The 25,645-nt window shown below is 38.2% G+C and overlaps 2 protein-coding genes across 2 annotated transcripts; one reads left to right on the forward strand and one right to left on the reverse strand.

The window, feature by feature from the left end:
* Positions 1 to 70: 70 nt before the first annotated feature.
* On the reverse strand, positions 71 to 3,879 carry LOC132861470 (sialidase-3-like). Its single transcript, XM_060893004.1, has 3 exons — positions 3,430 to 3,879; positions 1,733 to 1,966; positions 71 to 1,635 (listed from the first exon to the last, which is right to left on the reverse strand). Exons 2-3 carry the CDS (start codon positions 1,943 to 1,945, stop codon positions 736 to 738), a joined length of 1,113 nt encoding a protein of 370 aa, XP_060748987.1. The 5' UTR covers positions 1,946 to 1,966; positions 3,430 to 3,879; the 3' UTR covers positions 71 to 735.
* A 19,641-nt stretch (positions 3,880 to 23,520) lies between these two features.
* Positions 23,521 to 25,475, forward strand: LOC132861496 (bcl-2-like protein 12). The gene is made up of 5 exons (XM_060893052.1): positions 23,521 to 23,740; positions 23,946 to 24,053; positions 24,175 to 24,248; positions 24,753 to 25,013; positions 25,268 to 25,475. The coding sequence occupies exons 1-5, from the start codon at positions 23,521 to 23,523 to the stop codon at positions 25,304 to 25,306; spliced, it is 702 nt and encodes a 233-aa protein (XP_060749035.1). The 3' UTR covers positions 25,307 to 25,475.
* The last annotated feature ends 170 nt before the right edge of the window (positions 25,476 to 25,645 follow it).

Genomic DNA, 25,645 nt, shown 5'->3' on the forward strand with positions numbered 1-25,645 from the left:
GTAAATGTCTCTGACGCTCTGTAATAAGGACTAACATACATTTAAAAAAGAGTCAAACAGGAAGTCATCATCACTTTCATCACTTTATTTATAAAGCACATTTAAAACAGCCACAGGTCTGACCAAAGTGCTGTACAATAAAAAAGTGTTAATAAAAAAATACTCAGAAAAAATAAAAAGATATTAAGACAGGAGATAATAATAAAAAGCAAAATAGAATTAAACAAAAGTAAGAAGAAAATGAAAAGGAAAACTATAGAAATGCCGAGGAAAAGAGATACGTTTTTAAAAGGGACTTAAAGATGGACAGAGAGGGTGATAATCTTAATTCTATTGGCAAATCATTCCAAAGCTGTGGCCCAATTACTGAGAAAGCTCGATCGTGAAGTACGTAATGAAGAGTGAGAGATGGAAATGAACACAGATACAGTGGTTATAGATGTTTTCACAGCCCTGTAATAACTGCAGGATTTTCAGTAGTCAGAAGGTTAAACCTCTGCTTTAATCTCTGTCTGTCTTTAAGTCGATCTGTTCTCATCTCTGACACAAAAAGCAAGTCATTTTTTTTACTCATGGTCATAAATCTTGGTAAATAAACTGTAACTGAAGGTGTGTGTGTTTCTGAACCCCGTGTCTGTCACTGAGAAGTTCAGCATCAGTCGCCTCGCCTCTGTCCTGAGTTCTGTTCTGTTTCAGGTGTAAAGTCGGTTATTTTTACTACGCAGGTAAATACATCTACAGATTTGGCATATCGCTGAGCTTAAACTCCACAAAAACGATTTCTTTGGAGTTATCCGTCGTACGCTCCAGGAGGCAAGCAAAGTTCTCCTGGTCACACTGAACCACATCAGAGTATCCACTGGTGCCGTGATTGATGATGTATGGTTCAGCCCATCCTGCGGGATTTTTAGGAGTCTTATTCAAATAAATCCCAAGATTCTTTCTCTCCTTTTTGTCAGTTGTGTGTGAAAACATGAGCCATGTTTCAGTTCCATGCTGGAAGCTCACTACACTCCCCTGGCAGCCACTAGGGGGCTCCACCAATTTCTCATTACTTCTCCCATTACTTCTGATTTTTTGAAAACTCTCTCCTTTGTCCTCACTAAAAGCCTCCACTCTATGACCCTCAGTGCTTCTTGCACTGCAGTATAACACGTTCTTGCCCTCGCTATTCACCTCTGCCATCTCACACTCAATGGACTCGTCACTTAATTTATTTCCAACGCTCCAGTTAGAGCCATGATCGTCACTATAGAATGCAAAAGAATAGGGTTTAGTACAAGACGTATATTTATAATAAGCGTAAGCAGGAACGATGAGTCTGCCACCATCCTTCATCTGAAGGCCGTGTCCAGGTCCTACACCGAACGTGGCCCAATTATGGATCTCATCACCAATCACGCTTTCTGTCAAATCTGTCAATTCTGACCAAGTCTCACCACTGTCACTGCTAGTAATGTAACATAACCTAGCAGCGTTATTACCTGACTTTATCTGCTCTTGCTCAGTGATACTACCACGCACACAGATAAAGAACAGAAAGAGACGTTTGTTTTTTTCGTCATAGACAGGACACGGGTTCATGGTGCGATGATCCAGCATCTTTGCTTCTTTGAGCTCCTCAACACCTGACCACTGAAAAGAAAATGAGCAAATCAATGGCCATGATATTAAAACTTGGATTAGAGCATTTTTAAATGAAAGCTAGCCGTGTCTGCTTCAGCATTATCACCTGAACACTTCCATTCTGCCGCTTTCCCCTGTTGAGGACCAGCACTTTCGCATGCTCATCCTTGATTGAGGTTCGCTTCTCAGCAAAAGCCAGAAAGGTTTGGTCAATGTAGATTAGAGCTGGGATTCGGTAGAAATCCGAATCCTTATTTGTGAACACAGTTGTTGGGGACAATCCTGGTGTCTCTCTGTGTCTCCCTGTGCTGTTTTCCATTTCTCCAAACTGTGACTTTATCTGAAAACACATGAGATCAGAGTCAGATGAAGTGACTTTTCTGCTCCTGATGCAGCTTGTTTTTTATTCACAAGAACATCTTATTCTAATAGATTATTAAATGAATGACACTGTAGATCCTGTATCTGTATCTGTATCTGATTAAAGTGTTAAATCCCATCAGTTCAGCAGGAACAGCCCTAGAGGTTAGAGGGGATCGTGGTATTTCACTCATCTCTCAGTGTGACTACGGGGTGAAATCAGCAGGCGTGTGGAGGAGCACAGGACCGAGCTGCTGTATGAAAGGAGACTAAAAATATTTTACATGCAGGACAGAAGAAATGTTGACTTTCATTCATCCTAATTGTAGAAAAACATGTTAGATAATGGAATGAATATAAGTAAGTGTGTGTGTGTGTGTGTGTGTGTGTGTGTGTGTGTGTGTGTGTGTGTGTGTTTGTGTGTAACGCTAACAACATCTTAATTATCTCACTTCCTAATATCTACTGAATATATTTTGCATGCTGGAATCCTGAGCTGATTTCATGTTGCCTTTTGTCTGTGACCTCATCTCATGATTAGGGGCATTACTGGGGTTCGAAGGGATGTGGGGGTAATTATTATTACCTCACCAACTGTCCCAATGAATGAACGACTGTCCAATGTCCGTGTAGTAACAACAGTGCCACCTGCTGAACGGTAAAGGTACTGTTCTGTTTAACAGCTCGACACGTAGGTTTTAACGTGTAAACGTGTAAAATAAGCTCTAACGGACAGACGGTACTGGTACTGATATGTCTTGCACTTTATTTGTGGTGTAAAATGGTTTGTCTTCATAAGACCTGGGGCTTTAGACAGTACATGAGGGGATTAAACCCCACTCTCATAATAATTCTTTGTTCAGTTTGAATAAAGGATGTGTTGAGAACAGACACTGCACACCTAACACCAGCTCCTGTTCACACCTTTATTGCACATTTTTAATGGCTTTTGTTGCACATAAATCATGACACAGACCATCTTCCCAGTCTGTCTCACTGCAACACTGCTCGAACCCTGACTCTGTGGTTCTGCTGCTGCTCTGTGGTTCTTCTGCTGCTCTGTGGTTCTTCTCCAAACTAAAGCTAAACCTCAACTGGACTTGTACACAGCTCACTGTACAAATATTCACTAAAACTGCACACCTTTTGCTCCTTACTCAGAAACAGATGCCATATTCATCTCAGCGGTTGTAGTACATTCATACACTATAGTTTTCTATATTTGTCAATATATATTTTCCTTCTACAGCTAATTCCAGTTATTGTACAGTTTATTCCACGTCGTGTCTGTTTGTATTTTATTTTCATAATAAGTATCAAACAGCATTTGACTGCATGTGATAAAGAGGACGAATGTGGAAGTGAGAAATCAAACCTGAATTTAAATCTAAAACACCAAACTGTGTTAAAGCTGCGTGAGAACATGATACAGATGCTACTCACCTGCTCAGGTTGCTTCTGCACCACAGACGTTTGGTCCGTCTCTATTGTGGAGGTTCCTCAGAGCTGGAGAGAGAATGAAGTCAGCTACAATCTGCACTCAAGCAGAGATCTATCTATTAAAGGATGAAGTGCTGCAGAGAGAGTTGAAGAAAAGTCTCCTCTAAAGATGCAACACGGTTCAAGATGAATATATACTCAGAAATGGGTGTTGTCAATTTACATATTATTGAATATTCATAAGGAACCAAGAAAAGTGCTCAAATAATTGGATAATGTAATCTCAAATTTTTGCTATTCATGAGTTCCCAGAAATACCAGGGTATGACTTTCCTGTGTTGAAAGGGTGGAGTGTGTGGAGCAGAGGGCAGGGGGAGGTCCAGTGTCTCCAGTCTCTCATCTGAAACCAGCAAAATGTTGAATCTTGTTTCAGAAATCTATTTCACACAAAAAGAAATAAGGTGAAATTAGATAAGGGTGAAGGTGCAGCTAATTAATTATAAGTAATTATTGTCTACAGACCCTCAGAGCCATCATCTACATACTACATCACATTTAATTATCTTTCTTTCTTAATATTCCTATTGTAAGAAATTACAGATAAATGTACCCAGATTCCACTCCAAGATACACGTCGAAACGAGCTCATTTCCAAAAAGGTTTAAGTATCATAAGGTAAAACGTTTAGATCTCTAAATGAATAAAACTTGATTAAATCGTAAGTATGGGAGCAGCAGCGACAGGGTCTGTGACCGCGATTACCATTTAAAGTGACCATTTGGGTGATAACTGTAATACCAAGTCAAGGTCTATCTGACCACGATAAACACTTAAAGACACTCACTGTTTGGGAGACACTCAGTTCTCATGCACAATAAACATTTAAAGTCATCCGGCTAGATAACATTGTGTATCCCAGCCATTTGGAAGACACTCAGTTCTCACGTACAATACACATTTAAAGGGAAACACCATTTAAACTACAGAAAGGAAAACAGTATAAAATGCTTGAGCAGGACTTGTCCTGTGTTCTTACTGACGCTGATGAACCCAAAGTACTTCATGTATTTTGTCACTGCCACGTTGGGATAAACTACTTGTTCTTCATTAAGATCTACGGTTCAGATCGAAGATTAAGATTAACAGTTAACTAGCTAGCCTGTAGTCACAGAAACTGTGTATACGATTTAAGAAAGGTTTAGAGTTTGTAAAAATGCTGATTGTTAAGTACGTCTCTAAACACGGTTCTCAGGGAATGTTTGATGGAATAGAGAACGTTGTTGATAAACCGTATGAGTACGAGGGCTATTTCTAAGTTTGAAAATGACTCTAAAATGCCCAAGAACACAAAAGGAAAAATTGCCAATGCACTGCAAGCAGTTCTTGCATCGTACAAAGTCACTAGAAAGACTTTAAATGCATAAAGGCTGAAAATGACGACTATTGAAATACTCTAGAAAGAAGAAATGGTTATTATGCAGAATGAGATTAGAACACTCCTTAGAACAAACAACAGCATGCTTAGTTCATACATGGAAACATTGTTTAAAGATTTAGAGGAAGCAAAGTTTAGTTGTCAATTCCTGATAAAAAAAAACAAAAAAAAAACTGCACAACTAGCAGCAGTAAGTTTGTATATAGCATGTTGTGTAATCAAATTCCTGAAATGTTAGAAAGTAATGAGAACTCGGAAAGAGATTCTCAGTAAGTCAGCAGTCAATATTCTGACTCTACAGTTAGATTTCCTATGGCACCAATTCACTCAACTACAACTGTGTGCTCTGTAGAGTTTAAAGCAATAACACGAGGTAGTGTGGTTTTGTCCGACGTACTGAGACATTGTTTTAAACTAATGTTTTAAGTCCAAAAGTGCTGTGGCTAAGAAGACTGTTTTAAAATATAACAAAAAAACCTGATGTACTGAGGTTTTGTCCGACTTACTGTGAATGTGTTACATTTTAAACTGTTTGTTTGTTAGTGTTTGTGAGGTGTGAGTATTTTTGTTTGAGTGTTGTGAGTGTTTTTGTTTGTGTTGTGAGTGTTTTTGTTTGAGTGTTGTGAGTGTTTTTGTTTGTGAGGTGTGAGTGTTTGTTTGTGAGGTGTGAGTATTTTTGTTTGCGAGGTGTGAGTGTTTTTGTTTGAGTGTTGTGATTGTTTTTGTTTGTGAGTTGTGAGTGTTTTTGTTTGAGTGTTGTGAGTGTTTTTGTTTGTGAGTTGTGAGTATTTTTGTTTGCGAGGTGTGAGTGTTTTTGTTTGAGTGTTGTGAGTGTTTTTGTTTGTGAGGTGTGAGTGTTTTTGTTTGTGAGGTGTGAGTGTTTTTGTTTGAGTGTTGTGAGTGTTTTTGTTTGTGAGGTGTGAGTGTTTGTTTGTGAGGTGTGAGTATTTTTGTTTGCGAGGTGTGAGTGTTTTTGTTTGAGTGTTGTGAGTGTTTTTGTTTGTGAGTTGTGAGTGTTTTTGTTTGTGAGTTGTGAGTGTTTTTGTTTGTGTTTTGTGAGTGTTTTTGTATGAGTGTTGAGTGTTTTTGTTTGTGCTTGGTTGTGAGTGTTGTGTTATTGTTTGTGTATGTTTGTGAGTGGTTGTGAGTGTTTATATTTGAGTGTTGTGAGTGTTTTTGTTTGAGTGGTTGTGAGTGTTATTTGTGTTATTGTTTGTGTATATTTGTGAGTGCTTAAACTCTTAACACGGTTAGCACAACATCCGTCTTTGTAGGCTATACAATTAACACATTTCTTGTTGCTTTGATACAAAATGCATACAGTTAACACCAATTTAAAATGCTTGAACTTCTTTTACACACAAACTCAACCAAGACCAAAACAATGTCATTTTACAGTCAAATTTACAAATGCTTTCACACTGTATGTCAGAACAGATAACATCATGTTCTAAACATAACTTATATAGACTAAAGTCAAAGTCAACAGCTGTTCATATTGTGAATTGAAACACAAATATATTCCCTGTATTTTATTCCATTGCTAATGAGAAACAGCTTATTGCAGTTATGCAAATATATAAACCACTGCTGATTTCCATCTAGGACCCACACTCAGGTGTTGAGGTTTGTTCAATCGCATGCTCATATGTTCTAAAAGAGGACTCTTTGGGCTGATCTTGTGTGGAAAAGGAACAATCTAGAGCAACACAAAGAGGGAAAGAAAGAAAGAAAGAAAGAAAGAAAGAAAGAAAGAAAGAAAGAAAGAAGGAAAAAAAAATGTCTGCACGAGGGAGAGGAAGACGAGTACCAGGACAAGGGAGAGGAGTTAGAATGTGTGGTGGCGCTCAAAGAAGGACCAGAGCTACTGTAGGGTAACTGATCAAATAAGAGCTACTCTCATTGACCATGTCATAAACCACGGGCTATCATACAGAGAGGCTGGTGAACGAGTACAGCCAAATCTCAGCCGGGACACAGTGGCATCCATTGTCAGTATTTTCAGAGAAACCAACAGGTAGGATTTTGCTTCTCCTACAGCAAAGTGTAAATAATTTGACCATTTACTGTACTAGAGTGACTGTATGCCTCCGGTCTCTAATATGTAACTGTATTTTGTCCCTCTAAGGATTCAACGTCTACCTCAGAATGTGGCCAAATGCAGAAGCCCGGGCAGATTAGAAGATTACTTTGTTTTTTTTACAGTACTATAATTCTGGTGCTTTTTCTGTTTGTATATCTTGCAGTAATGTCCTTTTGCAAATAAAGTCTTTACTGCAGCAATTCTGTGTCTGTATTTTACATAAACTGTACATTTTATAAAGCTACTCTGAGATGGTCATTCGTTTTTTGTATTGAATTTCTGCAGCAAAAGAAACAAAATGCATGCATTTACTAAACCCAACAAAACAAAAATGTAGAGAGGCTTCAAAAGAAACTACAGTGCAAAACACGACCTATGATCAATACAATATACTGTCTATTGTATAAGGGAAGAACTGACACATAAAATAATGTAGTTTCTGTCATTTCAGCTGATGATAGTGTTTTTTTTGTCATTGTGTTATGATTGACTAAATGTTCCTGTTGGAAGAGAACGTTTATTTGTTTATTTATATGGATCCCATTAGCTGAAAGTCTGCGCAATCAGCTAGTCTTCCTGGGGTCCAAACACTACAACAACAACATTTCAATCATCACAATTGATATATATACACCTATACACATTACATATATATACACATACATACACATACGCATACTCATACATACATAAAATCTGGTTTTGATTCATAACAGGACTAGACATAAATACAATATGATTTATAATTACATTAATCAAGACATATAAAAACCTACATCAACACATAACACCGTAGACTACTTTTAAATAACAGCTTATTATGAAGCTGACGAACTTCAATGGGAATGTTATTCCAGATGACAATAGCTCTATACAGGACAGTTTTCTTCATAAAATTAGTTTTTGGGTGGGGAGTCATTATATGACCTTTATTTGCCTTTCTGGTGTTATGATCGTGCACAGAATTACAGTACACTATTTGATTAAACAGAGAAATAGGCATTTTCATTGTCAATGTATTATATATCATGGTGCTTAAAGTAACTGTTATTCTTTGGTTTAAAGTGAGCCATGAAGGAGTAGAATACATCTGATCTCTACTTGTTTTAATTGAGCAGCCCAGAACAAGTCTTGCTGCTTTATTTTGCACAATTTGTATTTTTGTCAAGTCCTTTTTAGATGCAGAGGACCACACCTCAGTACAGTATGACAAATGACATAATATAATGACTCTGTAATTATTTTTAAAGTGTCCCGATTTACATAATGGCAACATTTTTTTGTTACTGCAATGCCGCATCCCATTCTGTTAACAATAGTATTTATGTGATCTGTCCAAGAAAGACTACTATCAATAACCAAACCCAACAGTTTAGCCTTCTCTACTTGTTGTATTCTTTGCCTGGCTATATGTAACTTTAATTCCGATCCAAGCATCAATTTTTGTTTTGATCCAATAATCATACTTTTAGTTTTGGATATATTTAATACTAATTTGTTTCCACTAACCCACTCATACACCGAATCTAATTCTCTAGAAAGAACATGATTAATTTTATCACATGAATCTGAAGCATAGTAAACAGTTGAGTCATCTGCAAACATTGTCATTGATGCTTTTTTAACAGTTAAGGGCAAATCATTAATAAAAACAGAAAACAAAAGAGGACCCAAACAACTTCCTTGTGGTAAACCGCATGCTAAAGCTTTATAATTAGATAAAGAACCATTATAAAAAACCCGCTGAGTTCTGTAGGAAAGATAACTTTTCATCAGTGCAATAGCAGAAGGAGTGAAGCCATAGCTCTTCAATTTCTTAATTAAAATATTGTGGTCTATTACATCAAAAGCGGCACTGAAGACCACACCAACTAATTCAGAATTATCCATACTTCTAAGCCATCCATCAGTCATCTGTGTGAGAGCCGTACATGTAGAATGTGCCTTTCTATATGCATGCTGAAACATAGTCATCAAATTATTTTTCTGGAAATATTTACTAATTTGTGTACGAATAATCCTTTCCATAACTTTACTGAGTGCAGGCAAAATACTTATAGGTCTGCAGTTTTGCCCATTATAAGATAATCGATTGTCTTTTATCAATGGAATAATTTTCCCTTCCTTCCACAGAGTGGGATAAATCCCACTCACTATACACTGATTAAATATATGACACAACGGATCAGCAATATATTCGGCTGTTTTATTCAATACTAGGCTGTCCAAGTTGTCTGTGCCTGGACTACCATATGTTGGAAGAGACTTTAACAGGGCCATCACTTCTGCAGTTTGCACACAATTAAAGTTAAAGTTACACATTTTATTAGCCATGATTTCCTTTTTGATCAGTTCACAGTAATTAAAATCTTGTGTTCCAAAACCTTTTCTTAAATTACTAACTTTATTTATAAAATAATCATTAAAATAGTCTGCAATATCTTTAGATTCTGTTATAAAACCTCCATCAGACTCTACAAAAGAAGGGGATGCATTTCTATTTCTACCCAGAATTTCATTTAAGATATGCCAAAGCTTATTACCATCATGTTTAACACTATCAATTCTGTTTTTGTAATACTCTTTCTTTTTCCTTTTATTCATTTTAGTAACTTGGTTCCTTAATTTACAATATTTTAATCTGTCCTCTAATAATCTTGTTTTCACAGCCACTTGTTTAGCCTCATCTCTTTGCGTCATCATATTTTTCAATGTTGAATCAATCCACCTTGCAGTATGTGTTTTTCTTACCATATTTTTCATCGGTGCATATTTATTAACAATGCTCAAAAGCATACTCATAAAAACATCCAAGGAAGCTCCTGGGTTGTGGCCACTGTACACATGTTTCCAATTGACATTTTTAACTTCTCCCACAATCCTTTCAATGGCAGATACTTTATAAAACCTTTTATAAGTACCAAAAATAGCTTTAGCTTTAGGGACTTTAGCTAAACGTGTTAGTGTTTTGAATAATTATTTGATTTTGAAACGTGTTTGCAGTGTTTTGTTAGACAAAGTGTATTGTGTTGGTTTATTATTGTATTTTGAAAATTATTTTTGGGGTTTAGTTTACAATGTGTGATTTTGAGCATGAAATTAACCGTTTTGCCAATTGTGTGTTTTACTAAACCCAACAAAACAAAAATTTAGAGAGGATCTAAAAGAAACTACAGTGCAAAACACGATCTATGATCAATACAATATACTGTCTATTGTATAAGGGCAGAACTGACACATAAAATAATGCAGTTTCTGTCATTTCAGCTGATGATAGTGTTTTTTTTGTCACACGTCACAAACACTCACACCTCGCAAACAAAAATACTCACACCTCACAAACAAACACTCACACCTCACAAACAAAAACACTCAACACTCAAACAAAACACTCACACCTCACAAACACTCACACCTCACAAACAAAAACACTCACAACACTCAAACAAAAACACTCACACCTTACAAACAAAAACACTCACAACACTCAAACAAAAACACTCACACCTCACAAACCAAAACACTCAAACCTCACAAACAAAAACACTCACAACACACAAAGAAAAACACTCACACCTCAAAAACAAAAACACTCACACCTCACAAACAAAAACACTCACAACACTCAAACAAAAACACTCACACCTCACAAACACTAACAAACAAACAGTTTAAAATGTAACACATTCACAGTAAGTCGGACAAAACCTCAGTACATCAGGTTTTTTTGTTATATTTTAAAACAGTCTTCTTAGCCACAGCACTTTTGGACTTAAAACATTAGTTTAAAACAATGTCTCAGTACGTCGGACAAAACCACACTACCTCGTGTTATTGCTTTAAACTCTACAGAGCACACAGTTGTAGTTGAGTGAATTGGTGCCATAGGAAATCTAACTGTAGAGTCAGAATATTGACTGCTGACTTACTGAGAATCTCTTTCCGAGTTCTCATTACTTTCTAACATTTCAGGAATTTGATTACACAACATGCTATATACAAACTTACTGCTGCTAGTTGTGCAGTTTTTTTTTGTTTTTGTTTTTTTTATCAGGAATTGACAACTAAACTTTGCTTCCTCTAAATCTTTAAACAATGTTTCCATGTCTGAACTAAGCATGCTGTTTTTGTTTGTGAGGTGTGAGTGTTTTTGTTTGTGAGTTGTGAGTATTTTTGTTTGTGAGGTGTGTGTTTTTGTTTGAGTGTTGTGAGTGTTTTTGTTTGAGTGTTGTGAGTGTTTTTGTTTGTGAGGTGTGAGTGTTTTTGTTTGAGTGTTGTGTTTTTGTTTGAGTGTTGTGAGTGTTTTTGTTTGTGAGGTGTGAGTGTTTTTGTTTGTGAGGTGTGAGTGTTTGTTTGTGAGGTGTGAGTGTTTTTGTTTGTGAGGTGTGAGTGTTTGTGAGGTGTGAGTGTTTTTGTTTGTGTGTTGTGAGTGTTTTTGTTTGAGTGTTGAGTGTTTTTGTTTGTGCTTGGTTGTGAGTGTTATTTGTGTTATTGTTTGTGTATGTTTGTGAGTGTTTTTGTTTGTGAGTTGTGAGTGTTTTTGTTTGAGTGTTGTGAGTGTTTTTGTTTGTGAGTGTTTTTGTTTGAGTGTTGTGAGTGTTTGTGAGTGTTTGTGTTTGTGAGTGAGTGTTTATGAGTGTTTATGAGTGTTTATGAGTGTGAGTGAGTGTTTGTGAATGTGAGTGAGTGGTTGTGAGTGTTTGTGAGTGTTACTTTAGTTGAACTCGAGGCCAGATGCAGTGTGTCTGTGTCCAAAGCAGGGAGACTTTTGAGTTTAAAAGCCCGACGTTTTGTGGCTGTTTTGTTTGTTTGTGTCTGAAGTACTGGAGCTGTGGATAACAGTTAGTCTATTTGACTAACAGTTAACTAGCTAGCCTGTAGTCACAGAAACTGTGTATACGATTTAAGAAAGGTTTAGAGTTTGTAAAAATGCTGATTGTTAAGTACGTCTCTAAACACGGTTCTCAGGGAATGTTTGATGGAATAGAGAACGTTGTTGATAAACCGTATGAGTACGAGGGCTATTTCTAAGTTTGAAAATGACTCTAAAATGCCCAAGAACACAAAAGGAAAAATTGCCAATGCACTGCAAGCAGTTCTTGCATCGTACAAAGTCACTAGAAAGACTTTAGATGCATTAATCCAAGATGGCAGCACTGTGTTTGTCTTGTCTGATTTGTTAGTCTGCAGTTTGTTTGGTTTTTTTTTAATACAAGTTGTACATTTTTTACACCTTGTACATCTTGTATTTTAAAAGTGAGTGTTTATTGTAAGAAGCCGCTTTGAAATCGGACTCATTGAGTCTGGATTGGAGTCGGACCGCGTTGGGTGAAGCGTGCTATCTGTTGCACTACCCCGGGACTCGCTTTGGAAAGCGGTTGTGTTAAACATCGGTGAATGGAAAGTTACGGCTGTTTCGTGAAGAACTCCCAGATATTAAACTAACTGGAGCTCACAGGTCATTGTAGCGGCGGGGATCTCTGCAGCCAAGGGTCGTGGAATTACATCTGTCTGAGCGAGCTTGTTTCGAAGTTTGTCTGCACGATATTCACTTCTACGTTGATATCATGAAAGTGCTCCTTTTTTGTGGGGTGATCTTCATGCCCGGTCTATGGGACATACCGAGGAAAGCGGAAGATAAGACGAGTCATTTGCTGCGCTTCCATATGTATCTGCCAACAAAATGTACGGACAGTATTTTCATATTTCGGGCTGTTAGTAATTCCGTGTTAATGGACATAAGGACAAAGAGCTCACCTTGTAATCCTTCATTAAAAAATCTAAGGAAGCGATAATTGATAATGTTGTTGCTTTTACTGGCCGGTATTAATCCAAATCCTGGTCCAGTTGGAAGTGTTTTAACTCCTTTGGATTTTTCAAATAGATCAGGCCTTGGTATTGTACACTTAAATGTTCGTAGCCTGTTGTCAAAATTAGATCAAGTACAAATATGGGCCAAGATGACCAAAGCTGATGTTTTGGTTATTTCTGAGACGTGGCTAAAAAAATCAATCTCAAGCCACGACATTGCATTAGAGGGGTATAATGTGTTTCGGGCTGATCGTAAAAGTAAAGGGGGTGGGGTTGATATATCAAATCAAACTTTCATGTTACTGTTCTTAAATCAGTTTCTATCCCTAAACAGTTTGAGCTTTTGGCTATTGATCTGGAATATGGAAAGGATTGTCATTTATGTATAGTTTGGTTGCTATAGACCACCAGCAGCCATCAGTGACGCTCTCACCTCACTGTCAGCTGTTTTATCTGACCTGCTTTCAAAAGACCTTGTTATATTGGGGGATTTGAATTGGAACTGGTTAACATCAAACTCAGATCAGTTTAAAGCATATAGTGACTCTGTGAATTTTACTCAACTTATTGAATCACCTACACGACCAAATTATAAGAATCCAAGTAAGGCCACTTTAATAGATTATTATACTAACAAACAAACCCCATAAATACACACATACAGGGGTTTTTCCTGATGATGTCAGTGATCATTGTACTGTTGTCGTTATAAGGGATTGTAAAATTCCCAAAGTAAAACCTAGACTTATTACAAAAAGGAGCTTTTAAACTGTTTGATAAACAAGGTTTTTTTTTTTTTTTTTTGCATTTGTTTGCATCTGATTGGGATATATTGTTTTTAATACCTAATGTGTCCACTGCATGGCAGTATTTTCACACTTTATTTTTGAAGATTGTAAACAGGCATGCACCTGTTAGGACATTCAGAGTAAAGGGACGTGATAACCCATGGTTCTCACATGAATTATCTGACCTCCTTCATGAAAGAAATTTGGCTTGGGCCATAGCGAGGAAATCGGATACAGAAAGAGATTGGGTAGCATTTAGAACATTGAGAAACAAATGTACAGCTCTCATGCGTAGATCGAAATCTGAATATTATCTAAATGAAACCACACAAAATCTCAATAACCCTATTAAATTTTGGAAGACCATCAAATCACTTTCTCCCTCCACGTTATATAATGATTTTCCTGATCAAATTTTAGTAAAAGATAGCTTTCTTACTAGTAGGACGGATATGGTAAATGTTTTTAATAAGCATTTCATTTCTTCAGGTTCAATTTTTCATGAAATTCCTCTGAGTGTTATACAAAATCCATCTCCGCTTCTGAGAGAAGACAGCTCTACTTTTAAATTTTCTACTATTTCAAGAAGTGAAGTTTTAAAGGCTTTAAAAAAACCTGGATATTAAGAAGTCTGCAGGACCTGATGAAATTGAGCCATATTTTTTAAAATTAGCTGCTGAGATTATTGCTGGCCCACTATCTTATATTTTTAATTTATCATTGGATCAGAATGTTATTCCTGATGTCTGGAAATCTGCTTTGGTTGTTCCCCTGCTGAAAGGTGGAGATCCAACCATCTTAAATAATTATAGACCGATTTCCAAGTTATCAGTGATAGTCAAAAATTTTAGAATCTATTGTCAGTGAACAGCTAAAGGAATTTTTATCTAGCAATAGTATTTTGTTCAGGTATCAGTCCGGTTTCAGAAAGAATCATAGTACGGTAACTGCCACTATGAAAGCTCTAAATGACATTACTTGTGCCCTAGATAGTGGAAGATCATGTGCTGCAGTGTTTATTGATTTGGCTAAAGCTTTTGACACTGTCACAATCATGGTATTCTCCTATCGCGTCTACACAGTATCGGTCTTTCTGAAACCGCATTAGGTTGGATTAGGAACCACTTAAAGAACAGGTGTCAAAGGGTGCAAATTTAAGGGGTTTCTCTCTGACAAGCTTTGTATTGAATCTGGCGTGCCACAGGGGTCCATTTTGGGTCCCCTGTTGTTTACATTATATATAAACAATCTTGGTGATAATTTATTAGATGCAAGCATTCATTTATATGCTGACGATACCATCATTTATTGCTTTGCACCATCCATTAATAGCTGCATCTTAAAGTTGCAGGAAGCATTTGCAATAGTTCAGCATAACCTTATCTCTTTAAAATTAGTTCTGAATGATAAGAAAACAAAATATATGATCTTCTCGAGGAAATATAAGTGTGTATCTTCTCTTCCGTCGCTTTACACTCTACAGGGTAATTCTATAGAGCTAGTTTCCTCCTATAAATATCTAGGTTTTGTGTTGGAAGAGGACTTATCATTTAAGTTACATGTTAAACATTTGTTGCCTAAGCTAAGGTTACAACTGGGGTTTTACTTTCGAAATAGTGCTTGTTTTTCACAGTCGGCAAAGAGAAAGTTGGTGGAAGCTACCTTCTTACCTGTCTTAGATTATGGAGATGTTTTTTACAGAAACACCACTAAGGCTCTTTTATAATCATTGGACTCTGTTTATCACTCTGCTTTAAGATTTATAACTCGTACCAATCATTATACTCATCACTGTGCACTGTACTGTATGAAATGGTAGGTTGGCCTTCGCTTCACTTAAGAAGATACAAGCATTGGCTTATATTAGTGTACAAGGCCATAGTTGGCCAGCTTCCTTCTTACATAAATAGTCTACTAACTGTCAGTAGTCAAGGGCATAATCTGCGTTCAAGTAGATATATTCTTTTGAATGTTCCCTTAATGAAGACAGAGTTTGGAAAAACTGCTTTTACTTATAGTGCATCAACTGCTTGGAATGAGATTCAAAGATCATTGAAATTGAGCGTACTTATCTCAATGAATGAGATTAAGCTGTATCTCAACCGAACATTCCAAACTGTCTGCACTTGTTCTTAATTTTGTTTTAATCTTGTTTTATTGTTGTTGGAAATGTGTGTGTTGTGATTATTGTTCTATGTACTTAATTTGTTTGATGTTGTCTATTGTGTGCTGCTACCTTGGCCAGGGCTCACTTGTAAATGAGATATTTATCTCAATGTGATTTTATCCCTGGTTAAATAAAGGTATAATAAAAAATAAATAAAATTAAAGGCTGAAAATGAGCAACTGCAATCTAGACTAGATGATGGGATTATCTCTAAAAGAGATGACCAGACTAGTGAAATACTCTGGAAAGAAGAAAAGGTTAGGATGCAGAATGAGATTGTACGCCTTAAAACTAACAACAGCATGCTTAGTTCATCTGTGGAAAAATTGTTCAAAGATTTAGAGGAAGCAAAGTTTGCTTATCAATTCCTCATAAAAAAATAGCACAACTGCACAACTAGCAGCAGTAAGACATCTAGTTCAAGTTCAAAGTGTTTCTTGTCATCTGCACAGACAGAAAGCATGTTTCACTGCACAATGAAATTCTTACTTTGCCGTCCACACTAAATGTCATACAGTAAAAGATCAAATAGAATAAAAAATAAGAGCAAAAAATAAAAGCAATAAAGATGAGGTACAGTTCTTAATAGAGGCAATAAAAAGTGAGGTGGTGCAGTTCTGAAAGAACTTGTGAGTGTGATGCCTTGGAAAAATAATCACCCCACACTAACTATGAAGCTTGTGATATCATCCTAGTGCATGTCCACAATAATCTTACACGAGTAATAGTTTTAAACAGGAGAACCACAACTCTCAATCTCTGTTCTATCTTTGTTAATGATAACCACATGTTAACACTTTGTCCGATTAATGATACTTTACTTTGTATAATACCAGAGACAGATCGGTTCATAGGAAAATATTACTTTCCATATGAAAATTTCACCCTACAGACAATGTCATTGATTCCAGAGGAACATCTAGGCTTTGAGGCAGATGTCCCAGAATTTGATTTTGAGTTACCAAAATATATAATAATATGTTATTATATAATATGATAATGTCATTATGTCATAATGCAAATAAAGGATGACCATATTGTCAAAAGTCTTGTAGGAAAAGATAATATTTTGACTAAACAAATGCATGATGGTGACTTTAAATTATTGCCTATTCTGGCTTCTCAGGTGAGGTTTGGATTAGGGATGAGTGAGTACAGCATTATCTGTATCTGTATCTGTATCTGTTAACCATATGAATTATCTGTATCTGTATCTGTACTCGGAGTGGGTGGGACCTAACCCGGAAGCAGGCGGGGCGTGTCTTGAAATGGGCGGGGCTTTAACCGGTATGTTATTTTAAGCATGCAATTGATATGGGTTGATCAGAAATTGTTATATTTATCGCTGATTAGAAAAATATTTACAGGACAGCATCAGGATTGAGCTTCAGATCAATGGTTTTGATCACGATAGCAAACGAACTATATTACAGAACAAGTTTTGCAACAATGAAAACAAAACAATGCAGTGCAATTATGAAGTAAAATGTAATGAACAACATAACTTTCTTTTTTAACTTTTCATTGTTTTATGATCAGTGTGATTTTTTTTTTATTTTTTTGGTTCTTTTTTTATTTCCACATCAGGTGTGTGTATGTGAGTGTGTGTGTGTGTGTGTGTAGCTTATTAATTAATTTGTACTATTTATAACACTAGCTTACTACCTTTATGTTTTTATGAAATACAGCAAAAACGTGTCAGACACTCAGTGTCTGGTTACTGGTTAGAGACAGCTGAAGGTTTAAAAAAGAAAAAAAATCTCCGACAGGCAGAGACGCAATGCGAGTCACATTCTACCAAGCAAGCACCACGTCTGAACGAACCCACGTTTACCAGAACTCTACTGGTTAGTATGTACGTATTATTAACGTTACAACCCGAAGTAAAAAGCTGAAGAAACCCTAAACGTTAACGGAAAAGACCCGCGAACCCGAGTGACTGAGGGAGAGACAGAGAGCTGTTCTGTGTGTGACTGTGAGTGAGCAGAGCGAGACACAGCAACACAATACATCTGTATGTGTGTAGGGGAGGGGCGCTGTGACTAGCCTATCACTGTAGGGGAGGGGCGCTGTGACTAGCCTATCACTGTAGGGAAGGGGCGCTGTGACTAGCCTATCACTGTAGGGGAGGGGCGCTGTGACTAGCCTATCACTGTAGGAGAGGGGCTGTGACTAGCCTATCACTGTAGGGGAGGGGCTGTGACTAGCCTATCATAGAACGCTGACACAATCAGATACCCAATGATGATTTTCATTCAATCCGAGCACAGATATTGACTCGTATTACTCGTATAATACTCGTACTCGGCAGAAGTGCTTTATCTGTACCGGATACATCTCTAGTTTGGATGAAGGGATTCTCTGAGGGAATCAAAAGAACCAAACCTAAGACCTGCCCCCTAACGTGTCCCCTAGGACCGGTCCACAGGACTTTCGGCTGACGGAAATGCGTCGTCCAGATCGGAGATGCCGCAGCAGGATCCCGAGGAAAAAGAAGATCTGACCAAGAGGTCCTTCAAATTCTTGTTCTTCCTGTAGGCAGAAACCAAGTGAAATCTTTGCAGCGGTGAGTGTTCACTCTGAACCTTCTGAAAATGATCTTTAACGGTAAAATTCACTATTATAGACCGGATGTTATACGTGGTAATAAACGGGATGACATCCTCGGTGTCGGGCTTCACGGTCGGTCCCTGACTGTGTAGATAATGTAAAGTGTGATTTTTAACTTTACGGAGGAACCTTTTGGAGTAGCCTCTCATTCGAAGGGCTCTAAAAAGAGTACGAGTGGCCCCTTCAAAATCCTCCCGTCTGGAACAAATTCTATGGAACCGAATCAGTTGGGATTTGACCAACCCTGCAAATGTGTGCCTAGGATGAAAACTATGTTTGTGAAGAAGACAATGTGTATCAGTTGGTTTGAAATACACTTTTGTCAATAATGTCTTACTGTCCTCAGACGTAGGAGAAAAGAACACCGTAGTGTCCAAAAAATCGACCGAATCACTGTGCATATGTGCCTTAAGTCTAATAGTCCTATGATGTGTGTTAGCTAGAGCAACAAAGCAATTAAACGACTCCAAACCGTGGAGCCAGACACCAAAGATGTCATCCAAGTACCTGAAGTAAAGAATAGGAATCTCCGTAAGTTTGGATAGCAACGTATATTCCCAATGAGCCATATAAATGTTAGCATAAGAAGGAGTAAACATCTTGCCCATCGCCGTGCCCTGAATTTGTAAATAGTACTGGGAAAGATTTGCCCCGAATCTTCTCAATGAAATCATACGTGTCTTTTAGATAACTATTGTTGTAAACTTTTTCCAGAGAAGACCAGGAGACTTGGATATCCTTGTGCAGTAGTCTTTATTGTAGATACACGATGAAACGAGTCTGCAAGTCAGAGCGTACTGGCACGGGCGCTGCAGTCATCAAGTCTGACTTAAAGTTGTAATACATTGTAAATATACACATTTTAGGGGGCAGTCCAATCAGATAGAGACAAAACACTCGGGTGACAATCAAAGCATGAAAGGATGTAACAGCCCCCACACCAGATCCTGGAATTTCACCCACCCTTAATCCCATTAACATAACAGTCTTTCTCAGACCCCTTCATTATCATAGAAACGAGTTCACTTCTAATGCTTGGCATTCCTTCTTGACTCAGACCTTGAAACCCATTGCCACCTTAAACAATGGGACAAATGGTGCAAAGAGACAGATGATACCCTGAGTTACCTTGTCCCTTTCCTTTGATATTTATGAGATACAGGAACCACAAGTCTAATGTGAAGTTTGAATTTAACTAGCATTGTAACTTTTGTAACTGTTGATTTGGCTTCTACATGATCCACAAAATATGCTAGAACTAAAAGGAAATAAAACAATGACTTAAAATTATTTTCCCACAATTCCCCCTTTGAGAGTTCTAATAACTCTCACAATAGATTTGTCAATAATAATAACAAAGTTAAAATCATGCTCAGTTTTCTATTTACAAAATATATCTGGCTTGAGTGCTTTAACATATAGCCAGAATTCTTGCAACTTTGAGTTGCAGGCAAAAGAAAACTTCTTAAGGGCAATAGTTCTTTGTTGTTTTCTAGAGTCCAAAGCTTCTGCAGTGCACATTGTAGCTTGATATATGATGTCCCTTTTGTCATCAGGTAAATGAAGACAGTAAGAATTGTTGTTGTCTGCCAGTCCTGAGCAGTTGTTCTGCAGATGTCTTCAGATGTCAGTGCTTTGGTGCTTCTGTTGCCTTGGTTGTCGCAGTGCTTTTCAGTCCTTGTATCTGTAACACAAACATAAGAAGGCGAGCAAGAGAGAAGCAGGAGAGCAATATTTCCATACTACAGTTTATATTCAGGATCTATGTGATCATATAGTTTTTAGTTTCAAAATCTCTGTGATCGTATAGTTTTTTTAGTTTACTTTCCCTAATCTGCAGTGTTATGACACCTAAGGACCAGTTAGGTAGGGATAAGCTAATAAAAGGGGAATTCTATAAGGAAGTCTTCACCACCGGGTTGACCCCCGAGGCCTACTGCCTTCGGTTCCTCCCTGGGCTCCTTACTGGTCTGTGTGTCCTAGTCTATCCCTGCAGGTGATAGATCTACTTAACAGTGTGAGACATGAGTCCTGAGACTTTTTCCTTGAAATAGTAGCATTCTGGCAACTTCCTTTTCCTGTAAAATAGATCCTGTTTGCTCTCTGTACTTGACCTGATGCTTGTGGTCTATATGGACAATGAAGATTCCACTTCATTTTAAGCATTCGGGCAACTTCTTTCAATGATTTCAAAATCTACAACTACAGAGACATCAGTTTTTCCCTTACATAGGTTCATTGAGATTTAATCTACCTGTAAGTGTTAAAAAGGCCCTGGTGGGGCTGGGGTATGTGCTGCTGATGGGATGTTATTCTGTTGGCATACAACCGTGTTTGTCTGGCTCTGTGGCTATACCTCTAAAAGCCGGATTCCAGGATTCCACCAGTGATTTGACAAAGGTTGAATCATTGCTGCTGGACTAATGTGACCTAAGTTATGTAACTGCTGAGCCAAATATGGCAGAAGTGATTCTGGTGCCATATATTTTCCCCCTTTGGTCCAGCAGCCTGTAAAATCAACCATGGCTCCCTTATCTAACCATTTCCATGCTTCATACATTGGAACATCTTTGTAGAGGTCTGTTTTTTTAGCAGCTACGTCTGCAAGAGCTTTACCCTGTGATTCTGCAGTGTTAGGTTTAGAATCTGGGAGATGACTAGAAGCTACTACATCAGATACAGAGGTCATTGCTTTTCCTGCTCTATTATTCCCTCCAATGACTTGAGCTGAACCATCAACAAACAATTCAAAATCAGCATTATTTAGCAGAGTCTCTGCAATAGCCTTTGAAGATGAGTGTGTAAGCATAACACAGTCATTAGTCATTTCTTCATCCTCTAAAGGAACATCAGTCATTGCAGACCTCACACAAGAGGATGGGTTAGTGACAGGGGCATGGTCCAAAACCAAGTTGAGGGCTGTGAGAGTAGTTAACCAATTTCCCCAACAGGAGGAGGTGATTTTAGCTTGATTCTTTGATGTGGATACTGAATTTGGGCACCTGACTTTTATTGTTTGGCCTAAAACTGCATTTGTACAGGCCTGAACAAACTGTCCTAGGGTTTCACTAGAAAGAGGATGAACTACCTCTGGGTTATAAGCAGGCTGGGTGGGTGAGGGGTTATGTTGTAAATTTCTTCTGCTATCTTGCTGCTTTTTCCTACAGTATTTTACCCAGTGCCCTGATTTTCCACAATAGTTACATGTTCCCTCTCTCTTAGGGAATCCGGGTTCTTGCCTAGTCTCTGCATAGGAATTATTTAGCAATGCTGCGGCTGTTCTGACTTTTATCTTAACATCAGAATCCCTTTCCCAGATGGCTAACCTGTCCAAGTTGCTGTAGGCAAAGCATTCCTGTACTCTGATGAAAGGCCATCAAACCATGCCCTGACTAATGGTCCCTTATCATCTAATACATCATCTGGACTGTTAGCTATTCCACTGTATGCAACAGCTGATTGACAAAATCTTTCAGTGTATTCACTTACAGTTTCTTCCTTTTTTTGCACACAACTAGTGACTCTGGCCCATATTCTCAAATCCATATCATGGATTTGAGAAAGTGGATTCAAAAAATGGTCGACATATTGTGCCGAATTATACCACTCGATTCCGCAGTCGGAAACAATAGGGCGACCCTGGGGAACCTCAAAAGGAACAGTCCATGCCTCGGGATCTTTGTGCACCTTTGGAAGCAAATAAAAGCGACGGGGCCGTGGTGGATTCGGCCCTATAAGGTACATTTTTTGTTTGTGATTGATATAACCCTCATTCTGTAGTTGCTGAAAAATATCAACCAATAAAGACTGTGTTTGATTTTGTATCGAATGTGGTAATTTAACATAATGATCTGTATTATCAAGTTGTCGACGAGCTTCTAATAAATATTGCTGTTTGTCTAAAACGACCACCGCAGAACCTTTATCAGCCGGTTTTATAACAATCTCAGTATTGTTCTTTAATTGTATTAAAGCTGATCTCTGATCTGGAGCCAAATTGTCCCTGTCTGACAACGACCAATTGAGTTGAGTAACTGTACTATAATTCTTACCTATTCATTTTGAAATTGGTAAAGAAATTGTCTCAATTCTGGGGGTCCAATTTGATTTATTGAGAAATGGTAAACGTTCTGTGTTCGATTCATAATCAAAATAATCTAACAATTTCAACGTTCTGTTGAAGGCATGGACGTCCTCCAAGAGCTCACCAGGGACCACCCTCCGTGGCGTCGGCACAAAAGTCAAACCCCTGCTCAAAAGCTGTTCCTGCGAATCTGTGAGTACAAATGTTTTAGAAAGATTAATAATGTTATTTTGTACGGTGTGTTTAATAGAAATACACTTTTCCGAGTCTAGCAGTTTAATTGGTCAGACCAATATGCAAAGATGTCGATCGCCGTCTGCCTAGTCCAGTGGACCGGATCCTTAGGGTCCACCCTGAACCTGAGAGGAGAAAGTTCGTTAAGAAACTTTGAATTATTGCAGATAAACTCATTGAGTTTTCTGAGATTCTCCTGTTGAGAGGCAGGGAGCAGATCAGAGAAATGAATAACAGGGGTATAAACTGTCGCATTAGGAAAAGCCGTCGCCGCCGATCTCCACAACTCCTGTAGTTGTTTTTTGGACGTCTGTTGGAACAGCTGATCTTTGTTGTTGATACCCAGAGCCAAAATCACTTTCTGAGTGTTCGGGTTGGGCGTCAGTTTCTGCAGGATCTTGGCAATGTGTAAAAAATTAGCACCCGGAAAACTATCTATCTGTACTGAAGGATTATGAAAATGTGGGATACGGGCCAGATTAGAATCTCCGATAAATACTATAGGTTTATAAACCTTCAGGTACCACTCCTGAATCTTTCTGGTGGACCTCGGATGTTTAACGGGAAAGCGGGGGGCCCCAGTTCTATCAATGTCAGCATGTTGAACAGGAACCACCTTGAGCGAAACATCTCCTAATGAAGTGTCTGCGGATTGTGAAAAAGACAGGTCTAATGGTACCACGGAAGGCCGGGGAGAAAATGAAACTAAAGTCGAGGCTTCAGGTAAGACCTTAGTCAAGGGAGCTGAGTCCTTTATTTCGCCTTTCATCATAGCCTCTTTGACTAATCCTGGACTAGCCTCCCTGGTGGAGTCAAAATTTACTGTGCAAGGCAAAATAGTTTGTGATATCGGGACAGCTACATTACTAATGACCAAATCACATGATTGTATCTCGCTATCAACCTGTATGTCAACAATCCTATCCATCTGACGAGGATGGAGAGCGGAAAGCAAACGAAAAAAAGAAAAAGAAGAGCAAACTGAAGCTGGTGGAACTTTTTAAGAAAAAAACCACAAAGAAAGATGAGTCGCGTCCCCAGCGGCCGTCGTCACTTCCTGTGAAAGTGGATGTGGGGTCAGTTAAAACTCCGCAGTCGCCAAGTGAGTTAATGTTTGATGTTAAATAAACCTTCTTCCAGCTGAATGATGCTCTTATTTTGTGTTGCTTATTGTGTTCTGTTCGTGTGAAAGTTTGCGAGTTGTAATCTCCACTAATGTTTACGCAGATTATTTATAATGGGTGAAAATCATTCTGTTTATGATTACGTCTCATAAGCGTGTGTAAAAATCTGCCCTCCCTCTCCAGCGCACCCTCCTGAGTTCTACAATGGCGTGGCAAAAAAACTGGACCGAATCGCTCAGCAAAGCGTGAAGAGAAAATCGCCGACTAAACCTGAACCCATCCAGCCCAGAAGTAATGAACACACACATCCTCATTTAGACGAGTCCTCCTGCATTCCAACATTTATATACTCATCTTGTTTTTTTTTATCCATAACTCTGGTTTGTTCTGACTTCATCCTGATTGTACACAGAAGACAATAAAGAAGCCATCGTACAGCAGCTCGTCCACATACTGACAACGGAAGGAGACAGCATTAATGAGAAGGTGAGCAGGATACAGTGAATGTCACATGATCTGTCTGATGTTAGGCCTTCACACTCACTCACTCATCTTTCACTTATTCATTCATTTATCTATTAATACACACTTATCACACACTCATTCCACTTTAAGTCACTGATTCACAAACTCACTCATTCACTCACTCACTGAGTCACTCATTGCTTCACTCAGAGATTGACTCAATCACTGATTCATTCACTAACTGACTCATTTACTGATTTATACACTAATTGACTCACATACTAGTTCATTTACAGATTGACTCACTCACTGATTCATTCACTAATTGACTCACCCACTGATTCATTCACTAATTGACTCACCCACTGATTTATTCACAGATTGACTCACTCACTGATTTATACACTAATTGACTCACATACTAGTTCATTCACTGATTGACTCATTTACTGATTCATTCACTCACTGACTCATTTACTGAGTGTGTGTGTAAGTGTTAGACGTGTTGGATATTTATTTTTACAGATTAAAGCTAATCCTCTGCTGCATAAGTCTCTGAGCCGGATGTCCTACGCGTCCTTCGCCAGGCTGCTCGACTCCTGTGCCAACGAAGCTGTAGACCCGCCCCTTCCTGTGTCCGAGAGCCCCACCTTGCGGCGTGTGGCCATCACCATGGAGATGACCCGACGGGTCGTCATGACGACGGGCGTGACGCAGCGTGTGGAAGGATATGCTGAGCGCTACATGGAGAACTTCGCTCCCTGGGTGAAGAGTCAGGGAGGATGGGTAAGGAGCAGAGACTCTCGTTCATTCACCCACTCCCTCTCTTTTTGTCTCCCTATCATTCATTCCTATCTTCCTGTTTTTTAATCTGTTTTTTTTTCTCATTCTTCTGTTGTTGGTGCTGTAATCTATTTCCACACTCTAGATCTATTAGATGGTTCAGTGTGTAGCTGTTCATCTCACCAGCAGGTGGCAGTGTGGAGTAAATCACTTGTGTTTATAATGTGTGTGTGTGTGTGTGTGTGTGTGTTTTACAGGAAAACATTGTGCAGAAGGAGGTGCAGGATTTCGACTAACTGCATTGAACAATTACTCTATGATGGAGCTCACTGTGTGTGTGTGTGTGTGTGTGAGCTGTGAACACACCGAGCTGCATGTAAACACTACTGATGACACTTTTCTTGTCTCTTTTATACAGTCGTCTATTTTATGATTGAATGTTGAATGTTTCTTTTTTAATGTGCTGGGAGTTTTTTTTTTAACCAAAATAGAAGTAAAAATAAAATAATATTAATAATAAAATAAAATTATAATCTGTATTATTTTTCTTTGTAACAGAAGATTTATTTGTTTTAACATTTATAAGTCTTTATTGTCGTTATTGTACACGGTCAGTAGTTCAGTAAATGTCTCTG

Source organism: Tachysurus vachellii, chromosome 18 (assembly GCF_030014155.1).
Source record: "Tachysurus vachellii isolate PV-2020 chromosome 18, HZAU_Pvac_v1, whole genome shotgun sequence".
NCBI classification, from domain to species: Eukaryota; Metazoa; Chordata; class Actinopteri; order Siluriformes; family Bagridae; genus Tachysurus; species Tachysurus vachellii.